This window comes from Apiospora marii (genome assembly GCF_038362585.1).
Source record: "Apiospora marii strain CBS 49790 chromosome Unknown utg000011l_segment0_segment0, whole genome shotgun sequence".
NCBI lineage: Eukaryota > Fungi > Ascomycota > Sordariomycetes > Amphisphaeriales > Apiosporaceae > Apiospora > Apiospora marii.
Genome location: NW_027117382.1, coordinates 4,958,991 through 4,970,146, shown reverse-complemented (window position 1 = coordinate 4,970,146; position 11,156 = coordinate 4,958,991). Strand labels below are relative to the sequence as shown.

Sequence of the window (11,156 nt, the reverse complement as noted above, 5' to 3'; positions counted from 1 at the left end):
TGTTGCACCGAAAGGCTGCACCGACCACAGCCTATCGGATCAGACTTGTGATTCATTTGTGCCACCCTCTTTCAATAACAATATGTTCTCCAAAAGGCCCGATGCGCCCACGTATCGATCTGGGTAAACACTTGCGCCTCCCATGCGGCTACTGCATTAAGACCACAGAGATAAGCCCAATAAGATTGCAAGGCATTATCGTCACTCCACCCCTCCAAGACACGCCCAATTTACTTCTCCGCGGAAACCAGAAAATGAGATTTGCACTTACAAACGTGTTCGTCCTTATGCATGAGAGCGGATAGACCTACTATGAGAAGAACTATTACTAATATGACCTATTAGAGAGACCAGGATCTCAGAGTGTCAGGTACAACTTGTCAGTCAGCACACGTTTTAATAGGATGTTTAATCACAATGCCGAGCCGCGAATCTAGTTTTCATGTAGTAGCTAAGATCAACGATTTGATGGCTAATAATGGGACAAGGTAGGAATAGGGAATACGAAGTATGTATACATTGCTTAGGATTGGTGTCATCAGGACTCAAGGTATTCCTTAAGCTCTGCCAAGATGCACTTAGACTTGTCTGTGCTCTCCAAGCTTTCTCTGTCATTAAACCTACTGCCCCCTGACAAAGTAGATTCTTTAAGGTCGTTCCCATGTTGAAAAGCCACCCAATCCTCTAATATTTCCTTCTCTTTACCCGTTAAGCTCAGATATTGTTCTTCGACGCTGTAGGTGCTACTTTGCCTTTCATGATACCGGCGGCCTGAGAACCAGGAGGTGGGCCCTGGCTTGGATAGAACCCATTTCCGACCATTCCTTCGTTGTAGCACAGCGGCAATATTATCTTCTGATGGGTTGAAACGTTGGAATGGAGGGAATCTTTTCAGGGCCTTGCGATGTTGTAGATACCCCGCAGAGAAGTGAATCTGCTGTTCCTCGTTGTCGTGACTGTCGATAAGCTCGGGATTGTCGAGCACACCATTCTTGTTCTTGAGCAGATAGCGTGGCCATCGATGAAAATCCTTGATTTGAAACCTGTATTTCCCCGATTTTGAGTCTTGGACTCCCAACTCGTCTAAAGCATATGTATCAGCAAAGCATTCGATGAACACAGGTACGAGGATATGTATTCAGATGAATGACGTAGAAATATGACAACATTTACGAATGACTTACTCCCTCCTGGCAATGTCCAAGCAGTTATTTTCTCGGTCCAAAGATCTTTCTTTGAGATGGATACGAATGGATCAAGCTTGGCGATCATCCACACTAGGGCAAAGTGTGATAGAGCCCCTTTATAGTTGCCACCGCCAATGTCCGAATGGTAGCCTGCAAACCAGCACTGCTTCAGTGTTGTATTTCCTGTACTGTCAGGCACCCTTTCCCACACGAGTGGATTGAAGTGAGCCCGACGTTCGTGAAGAGCCAGAGCTTGAAACGCATGCTCTATATTACCCAGGAGGTCAGAGCAGACGAATGCAAACGGGCCCGGGCGGATTGGATTGAACATATTCGTGCCCACAGAGTCGACTGTGTCCCAGAGAGCACAGACTTTGATCTCCACTTCGCGACCTTTCTCCCCTGACGTTTCCTCATTCCCTTGCTCGACTTGGTTTCCCTCCTTTTCCCACCTCTCGATCAATTTGGGAAGCTTGCTGAGCTCCTTCTTTCCCAACAGGCCATAGCGGGTGATGAAGTCGGCGAGACATCTCATAGCAAATGCGCCTCTTGAGAATCCAATCAAGATGATGTCATCACTCTCCTCCGCTCCTTGCTCTGTTACAGTGTCACCTTCCGTTGAGCTGCCTCCTCTCGGCAGTAGGGTGCTCACCCCATGGGGGGATTAACTTGATCATCTTTGACCACTTTTTCTGGCGCTCATATGCAGTCCAATTATGCGAGAGAAAAGTGTAGGCCTCCATGATCAAGCTCTTCAATCCTTTGATATTGTTAACTAAGCCGATTTGGATCGGTTTTGGGCTGACATACCTGTTCCTGTCAATTGCTTCATGCTATTCGTCGAATCCCAGAGGTCAGGATTCTCATCTGTCCCAATTCCTCGAAGGTACAAAACAACCTGACGAATTGGCTGGGTATCATCCCACTGATTGATTGCCCGTGCGATACGAGACACATTGGTAAGTGGGCTCTTCTCGCTTCCAAGGTATTCCGAGTTACCCGTTCCGTCACAGCAAATGATCAACCTAGCTTTGCTCCAGCCCCCAACGTTGTACTGTGGGTTAAGCAGGGCAGAAGAATTGCTTTGTTCAGCCATCTCAAAGCTTGGGAAAGTGATATACGCAATACTGAAAACTCTGAACACAAGATGTAACAGTGCAGAGCTCCGTGATTTGGGATGGAAAGCGGTGGAGGGGCAAAGGCAGCGCTGTCGGTGGATAACTGGCGACAAACAAGGAAGTCATGGGTAATATGTTGGTGACAGCGTTGCTGCTGGAAATTGCAGTTACAAGGTATTACGTGTGACAACGCAATGGATGGTAGAAAGTACACATATGTGTGAAGCCCACGGTGGCGCGGTGGCAAGAGGGGTAGGAAAGCTCGAAGCTCTGGCCAACAGGAGAGGCTCGGGGATCAGGTCGCATTCAAATCAATAATAAGAGATGTGAGTAGGGATCATTTGACGACTGAATACATGGTACATAGCGGGTGCATTGCTGTGCAGTGCCACATCAGAGTCTGCGCTCGCAAGCCCCGATGTGACGAGGCCTGACCGGCTGCATCACGACGAATCAACAATGGCAGTAAAGGCCGCCACAGCAATTGATACAGTGAATCAGCGTAGGATATGCAAATGGCTTATCTGGATTTATTACTAGGTGATACGTTTGCAAGGGTGCTATTGGCCACTCATAACTCGTATTCATCTATCCTCCAGCATACGTTCGGGAAGAGTCCATGGCGCCGCCATTTGAATGGGTGGTCATCTGTCAGGCTGACGTGGACGCCTTTTGACCCCACACCACTTCTGAGCAACTTCGGTGAGATGAGCGAGCACAGAGGGGAAAGAGAAGAATTTGACTCCAAACCTTTCAGATCGTACTTTGCGGATCGACCATAGCTTTGAATTGCGATAGCACAGCGACCTATCAATGTTTCCACCCTCGTTCAGCTGTCCAGTATTCATACTGCCTGTCGTCTTTTGAATTGCCATACCCACTTGCATCCGAGAAATCCAAGGTCAATCAATCCTCAACCCGCTTGCTGGTTTCAAGTCTTTCGCTTACTGTCTAATGAGAGCCAACTCGAGTAGGGCTGACCCAAGACGTACAGATGCTACGAGCATTAAAACAAAGAACTTCATCAATCCCAAGGTCATTGTGGCTTCAGAAGTTGCCTGACATTCATCCAGAGACCTCCGAGGTATTTCCTATTGGTTTCCCGGAGGGCGCAACTCTCAAGGAACATAAAAGCAGGTGCGGGTATGACTTCATAGGGCTCTATGAATTCACATTTCCGTTTACCAGAAATCTAACCAATGAATCTGTCACTAGTATCATCTTGCTTCATGATGTGGTTAAGTGTCGCGATGCAACATGGCCGAACGATATGTTGATGAATGCATATCCCCAGACTGAGGTTCTTCCCTATGGCTACGATGCAAGCTCCATGAGGAGCCTGGATGATCTTCTTGACTCCAACAGTCTTGAGCAGAAGGCTTTGGCCTTTTTGCAGGACATGGGCAAAATGCTACAACACCACGAGACTGTCCAAGAAGGTGATGCTGGCAAAACAGAGACCAAGAAAACCCTCCAGCATCCCCTCATTATTCTAGCTCATGGATATGGAGGTTTGATATACGAGAAGGTGACTTAGCCTTGTTACAATTAACAGAGAGGTTACGTTACTCACGACTACTTGGAATAGGCACTGGTTATATCACATCAACAGAAAGGCAACCCTTCCTTTGAATTCTTTGCCCGTCTACATCAACGCGCGTTCCTGTTCGGTACGCCTCACTTCAGTGCTGGGCTCGGCGAGTGGGCAATCATGTGTGCAAGGCGACGTGGTTTCCCCTGCGCCAAAACGGCGAGGAAGCAGAAGTGGGAAGCCTCGACCGAAGAGTCCGTCGATAGTATCAGAACATTCCAGAGTTCCCTTCGCGAGATCCTCAAAGGGCAAGACAAACTCGATCCGACCATCCAAATCTTCGGTTGCTTCGCAACTTCCCCAGATACAGATACCAAGCTTGTAAGCAATTCTATTTGTTGCATCATATTGTCCTTGGCTCATACCAGTTTCAGATGCTATCGTCGAAATGGGCTATAATGCCTGAATTCAGAGCCCTATCCGTCAACGAGGACCACTTTGGTATGACCAAGCTCAATCGCTCTAGCAAACACTTTGATCGTGTGTTTGATACGCTTGATCACCAATTCATAAAGCCCAGTGCCATTGAACCACAGCCCGATTATACACCAATGGGAGAATCAGGAGACAAGCTGACCGGGAAAGTTCAAGAAGAAGGTTCCGGGCTTGGGTCATTGCACGCTCAGCTTGCAAAAGACCCGGAAGCAGCCGAACCGACCCCCAGGCTTTTGACAGACGACCCAGCGACTTGCGACTTTGATGATTGGGTTGCAAATCGAGTTTTCAAGGTGTTCCTCGGTCAAAGTGGCGAGGGATACAACGAACTCGCAGACGCTTTGGTGAAACAGCTCAAAGCTCGAATCTCAGGTGATATTCAGGTCGTCCCTGTAGATCGCGAGGTCTACTTGACACAAAGACCATCAAGTGGAGTACTGGTTGAGTCCGGAGGGCCTGTTATATACGGCCTGGAGACATTTTTCATGCCAGGACAGCCGAGTTCACGTTGGATACATAACGCCTTTTTTGGGCCCCGGAGTCCTGCTGTGCCAGAAGATATGGTATTTATAGCCAGAGTCTTGGCACATGTACTACGATTCTCCCAGATCTACAGACTTCCTATGAGATCACATTCTATGGGGGCACCACAATCCGGTATCCGCCCACCTTTCCGTCTGGATGTACTCTACGGAATAGACGGAAAGATCCAATACGTTTTCGAAAACACATCTAATGGAAAGCTTGCGTTAAACGTATTGCATTTCCGTTCCAACTTCGCTATTACTAAACTACTTCCAAGGGGAGACGAAACACTTGGAATCTCTCCATCAGAGAAACATTATGAGCCGGTGGATCTTATAAAGGGTTCATCCGATTTTGACCTTTCGCCCTTGCCTTATCTATATGATGTTAGTCTACAAGACCACAAGTTCTTCCAAGTTTTACGGACAATAGTCACCATGGAGAGCGAGGTTTCTTTTGAAAGTTTAAAACTCCCACGTTTAGAGAAGGAAGTGGGACGTGACGTGACTGAAACACAGAAAACTATCAAGAAGGTGGAACCCTTGACACATTTGTGTTGGGTATCGGACATCAGGATTGAAATTCCTGAAGATTGTCGCGAGGCGAAACTGGAACAGGAGTCCCCGAGGTTGACACCGATTTACAACATCCTCTGCTAGATAAGGGAATAAAGGAAAATATGTTAGTATTCAAATGTATAAGTAGCAATATCCGGCATCGCTGAGTCCTGTAGCCTCAGTGGCCTTGGGTACCTTTTAGCAATTGTCTTGTTCCACATCGATTAAAACGTGTAACATTATTGAGCGTAAACTAATCAATATATTGTAGCACACGAGCCGTCAAGTTGATGGGTTACCCCACAGGCTTAGCAACACTACAGGCGGAGTTCGGTATAATAGCTGCCTTCCTCACACTCTATCGTACAGTCTCCAGTTGAGGTCCTCATATACCTCCGATGTTGTTGGCTTCCGTTTCCGAAATTGGTCTCTCGCAAGGGTTGAAAGGGATTTGATCTGATGTGCCGCTTTTTCGACGCTAGCGTTCGTGATATCAGTCAACCCATCTTCCCTATGTGGTGGGTTCTCCACCAAACGTATCGCTGACGGATCCTCATTGTCGTTCCTTTCCTTGCACGAAACGCTCTGCCGCGGATAGCCAAATTGTGTCCCCTTGAGTCTGGAGGCAATTTCCTCCTCGTTCAGCTGGTCCAACCCCTCACCCTTGATATCACGGACGGCCCTCGAGAACACCAGCGCCGATCTCCGTGTGGAAGTCGTCCAAATCAAATCCTTCTTCATAACTCTACTGGACAAGAGCATGATGCCGTAGCATATCACACAGCAAGCCATCCAGGAGGCCTCGAGATAGAGCCCAAGACGAGTCAGAAAGGCTGAGAAACCCCACACGGCGCCAGGCACCGTCCTGCAGATAGCTTGCTCCTTTGCTATAAAGTGCACAGGGATCGGTTGTCCCTTGTAGCATACGCAGTTACCCAAGCCCGTAAATGGCGACGGGCTGTAACAGCCATGACCGACGTCAAGAAATGGGGCATCTAATTTAATGGCGGTGTCATTAAGCCAGATTGTGGAATTATAAGGTAGGGCGCTCAAGTTGTTTTGGGCAATCGAGCTGTTGTGGACGAATCGACTCCAATAAGCCTTGTCCAAGCCTGACAGGTTGAACGGTCGAAGATCCGCTTTCATGCCAAGACTGGTGTTTTGGTCCGAAAAGTACTGAGGCGATACGATTGACTGCGCGTATCCAAGACCTGTAAATGCCGGACTATGATCATCCTGGCAAGAGCTGGAAATATTGGTCCACCATGAAGCTGATACATTTTTCTGCGTAAGATTTGTGTACTGCCACAGATTGGGGACTGCCTTGACGGGCTCGGCTTCTTGCTGCCAGTGATGTCCACTCACAGCTAATCGCAGTGCCTGAGCAGTGAGAGAATCTAGGCGTCGTGAGTATTTCTCTCTCGCCAATACAATTAGGATGGTGCAACCCACAGTCGCGTATGTTCCTGAAGTTGGATGAACTACTGCCTACACTGGTCGCCTCGTTCGTAAGAGCAAAGTAGTCCCATACAGCGTAGTGTTCTGGAGACGCCATCCGCTAGCCGTGTAATGCAGTATTTGGTTTTCGTAATGCGCGTCCTTGAAGCATAATGTTGTAGCATTGGGCTCTTTGACGCTATCCGGCATGACGGACTTGATGGATCCACCAACATTTGCAAAATCAGGGCCTAACTCGACCAAGGGCTCCTTCAATCCAAATCTTGCTCCGTCCAATACCCAGCAGAGCGATAGATTTTGCGAGTTCAAGCGAACTACTTCGCCATCGGGCATCGGGTAGAAGTTCTGAGACACGCTAACGTAACCTGTGGCAGCGGCCCAGATGACCGAAAATAAGAGCGTATATCCGAGTGCATATATGACCAGCCATGTGCACAAGAACACTGTTATGCTTTCGCGTCGGAACATGTAGACCAACATCGTCCAGAGAGTCTCGATGGAAGAGCGAGAGAAAGACAGGGATATGTAGAAGTCGGGGGTCACCGTGAACTGTTCCATCAGGACCACCAGGAATGGATGTAGAACATAACGATAGAGTATCCAACCGTGCAACATCCGGCCACCCTGGCCAATGACGGTGTCCCAAACAATGTCGATAGTTTTCGCCTGAGAGAAGGTGAAGCTTCCAAAAGTCAGGTCGAGAGCGAACTTTTGCTCGATCGGGTCATCGGCCCCATCATTGCAGCTGAAATCGAACACATCAGGAGCACCCGTCGGTCTGTAATTTGGGAATTTCGAGTGAAAGACTGCAGCCCCAACGATAAAAGCAATAAATCCAAGCGTTAATGTCAGTCCAGGTCTTGCACGACGCCAACTTGAAACACTTTGTGCTGACATGCTGGATAGATTGCTTTCATCGTTTCTGCTGGTCGAATTTCTGGAGTCTGCATCCCGGTCTAAAGCAAGATTGATGCTACTTCGTAACAGATCTGCTGAAGAATCTCGCAGAGGCTCGTTTGTTTCAACCATGGTGACATCGAGGAGTTTCGTGGCAAGTTTCATAGGGTGAGTAAAAGATAACCAGAAGAGGTTTTGCCGTAGGAAATACCCAGAAGCGGTGCAAAAGTGCAATTTGGCAAGTCTTGGGCAGCTGAATATATCTCACAGCACAGCCCCAAAATGATATGCTAGTTTGAAGAGACCTGCCTGCGCTTATGCACTGGCAAGCAAGCCACAGGGGGGTGTCACCTAGACGCCTGGTTACGCCAATACAGGCTGACGTCAGTCCAGGCCAGATGCCAAATGGCCCGTGGTCAGGGCCCCTTTATCCTCAGCGGTTGTGAAGAACTGCTGGTAACATAACTTGTTGAACAACGGGATTCTCTTGGGATCGTCAACTTTATACTACCAACTCCGATTTGAAATTTTGTCATAGTTCATGCGGAGTACACGAGAACGCCCACCGAGTGGCGGAGGGGCGACTGCACGAGCAATCTCAAAACACAGCCACCCTCTGTTTCTCATCGGCTAGCCCTGCCTTGATTTACGATGCCATTGGCTATCCAGGCGACTCAGGTTGTTCAGTGTCACGCAAGGTTTCAAATTGAGTAGACCCCAAGGCCGTGTGTTGTGCTCCTAGAGAATTACACTGCGTTAGTGCCAATTACGTTGCTGTTCTGTTTTCGAGTAATACCAAGTACGCCCGACAGAGACCAAAATCTCAAAAAGGCCATGGCAGGTGCTGTTTCGTACGGAGTCGAGAAGCCTCGTGGCCCCTGGCAGCCCTCTGATTGTCCTCCTGGCTTGGATAGTTTCGGTCGTCATTTAAATCTGAACAGAATGTTCACCCACACATGATTTCGTCGATATCAGAACAGTGTATGGATAGTGTCCTACTACGGGATCACCTTGAACAGTGGAAGCTTTGCCTTGCCCTGTTCAACTACTCCAGAGACCAAAGCTCAAAGTCAGTGTAACTTTCCAGCTGTAATCCATACAGGCAACTTCTTTGTCTTTTACATGTCTGATTCGCCAGATAACCTCTTAACTCGCAAGCTGCCGTTTCTTCTTCAGCTCGTTTCTAATATCCCTTATGATCTGGTAGGCAATTTCTCCCCTAGCTAGGAGCGCTTGCTGTGGTATCCCGGTAGTGGGCAGGCTCTGCTGCATCCCCCGCCAGGTTGCTGCCATTGGCCCGTGCTTCTGTCTGCTATCGTTGCTGTGCATGGAATGCAACAAAGCGCCCATCACATCCAGCTTCTCTTCCACCAGCTCTAACGTCAAGCGCATTCGCAAGACTGGGTAATCTTCCAATGTGCAGGTGCAGACGGAGATGGTGGGAAACTCGAGCGCTGGGAAACCAGACGACGGTGGTTGTGCTGTTTTGCCGTCTTGCGATGTGGAGGTGGGGTTAGCGGCAGCTCCCGCGGTTCCCGTCTTAAGAGCCTCCTGCACTGCATGTAAACGATCGATCAGCAGTTCTACTATCCGAACGTAACAAGAGTATACGATTAGCATGGTGCCAGGGTCGACGACTAGTTGAGGCGAAGCTGTCCTTGAGCGGCTGGGCAGGTCGCGGCTGCTCGATCCCTGAAGATGGCGAAGAGCCTGGATGAATTGCAGCGATGTCTTGATTGTCTGGTCAAAGCTGTTGCCCTGGGGCGCATCTTTGTCGCCGTCTTTCCCCTTATTGGCATGCGCGAAGAGCCGGACATTGACTTGTACCAACTTCTGAAGCCATTCCCCGTCTGCTGTCCGTGGGAGAAGGGAATGTTCGTCTCGAGTCGTGTTTGGCGCTGTTGACGGCGCAGTCTGGTCTGTCAAAGCGCCCAATTGCGACGTTGTCGTGTCAAAAGTGGGAAATATGCTGGAAGCTGGGCTAGACCACCACGTAGTATCCAGATTCTGTAGGAAGGCTTGTTCTTGGAAGCTCCCAGTCATCAGCTCTTCTATGAAGCTTAGTGCATTGGCATCTTCTGCAAATGGATTTTGATGTGTGATATCATTGAAGTCTGGGGCCCCCTGATCCAGGTCAGTGTGGGGATCAGGAACCAACTCGGTGCTAGTATCGGTAGATGCTACCGGGATGCTTGGCCGGGTCACTACCACCGCAGACTGTGGGAGCTCGGCTGCCAGCGGGGGAGGCAAGCGGTCCGCGGCTCTTGTCAATCGTCTGTGCCGTCGGTTTCGCATCGAAGGACTTGTGGTACAGGTCGCATTGGCTTTGAGACATCGGGTGCATTGCCCAGAGGCTTCGCGCTGGCAGCTGAGCTTGTGGGTATGACAGCGGTCGCATGCACGGCGGAGTACTGGATCTGTTTGCGACATACAATTAGTATCGCTACAGTATCAGGGGTTACAACCACCATACCAGACGGGCGTGTAGTAGAGGCCATGATCCGCCTGGAAAGGGTCTTTCAAGATTAATAAAGAGCTAAAATGAGAAATCAGGTATTTCGCCCAGACTTGCCCATAATCAATCAACAATATAAAGGTATATATTTAGATATATTATTACGTTAAAGAAGGAAGGTCCTTTTTTAAACGTTTATAAATAATATTTATATATTAATACGGGTATATAGATTATAAATATAGATTATTATAAATAAGGCCGTAATAATTACTCGCTTTTAAAAAAAATTTTTAATTTAAAAATAAAATTAAACTTAGGTTTTTTAAAAAAATAATAAGTTTATCTTTTTTTTTATTTTATATTTATAATATAGGTATTATTTTATTTAATTAATAAATTATAAATTATATTATTATTTTTTATCGATTATTAATTTTTTAATTAATTAATAAATTTTTAAATAAATTAATATTTATATAAAGGTTTAATAATCTTTTTTTTTATAATATAATTTAATTTAATTTAATTTTATTATTCCTTTATTTATTTATTTTTTTTTATATTATTTTAACCTTTTTTTTTAAATTTACCTTTAAATTATTACGGTAATAAGGAAGGGGTTAATATCGGCGACGGATCTTTATTCTTTTTTTATTATTTTAAATATTTTAAATATATATATAATTTTAATTTATTCGGATTCTCTTTATAAAATTTTATTAATTAATTTTAAAATTTTCGAAGATTTTTTATTAATTTTTAAATTAATATTTTATATTTTTATATAATATAATATAAAATATTTTATATACTTTATTATTTAAATATTTTATTAAATTTTTTTATAATAAGTTTTATTTATATCGTTATATTAAATTATTACCTTTTTATTTTTCGATTAATTATTATTTTATTTAAGAAGGGAATTAT

General features: G+C 46.3%; 4 protein-coding genes across 4 annotated transcripts; 1 reads left to right on the top strand and 3 right to left on the bottom strand.

Moving 5' to 3' along the window:
• Positions 1–538: 538 nt before the first annotated feature.
• Positions 539–2,283, bottom strand: PG985_014727 (uncharacterized protein; the record flags this gene model as incomplete). The annotated part of the gene is made up of 4 exons (XM_066834493.1): positions 539–1,083; positions 1,185–1,784; positions 1,840–1,947; positions 1,998–2,283. 4 exons carry the CDS (start codon positions 2,281–2,283, stop codon positions 539–541), a joined length of 1,539 nt encoding a protein of 512 aa, XP_066679233.1.
• A 1,292-nt stretch (positions 2,284–3,575) lies between these two features.
• Positions 3,576–5,515, top strand: PG985_014726 (uncharacterized protein; the record flags this gene model as incomplete). Its single annotated transcript, XM_066834492.1, has 4 exons — positions 3,576–3,833; positions 3,894–4,217; positions 4,271–4,894; positions 4,940–5,515. 4 exons carry the CDS (start codon positions 3,576–3,578, stop codon positions 5,513–5,515), a joined length of 1,782 nt encoding a protein of 593 aa, XP_066679232.1.
• Positions 5,516–5,764: 249 nt separating this feature from the next.
• PG985_014725 (uncharacterized protein) lies at positions 5,765–7,900 on the bottom strand (the record flags this gene model as incomplete). Its single annotated transcript, XM_066834491.1, has 3 exons — positions 5,765–6,810; positions 6,866–6,906; positions 6,945–7,900. 3 exons carry the CDS (start codon positions 7,898–7,900, stop codon positions 5,765–5,767), a joined length of 2,043 nt encoding a protein of 680 aa, XP_066679231.1.
• A 1,014-nt stretch (positions 7,901–8,914) lies between these two features.
• On the bottom strand, positions 8,915–10,266 carry PG985_014724 (uncharacterized protein; the record flags this gene model as incomplete). Its single annotated transcript, XM_066834490.1, has 2 exons — positions 8,915–10,185; positions 10,242–10,266. 2 exons carry the CDS (start codon positions 10,264–10,266, stop codon positions 8,915–8,917), a joined length of 1,296 nt encoding a protein of 431 aa, XP_066679230.1.
• Positions 10,267–11,156: the final 890 nt, after the last annotated feature.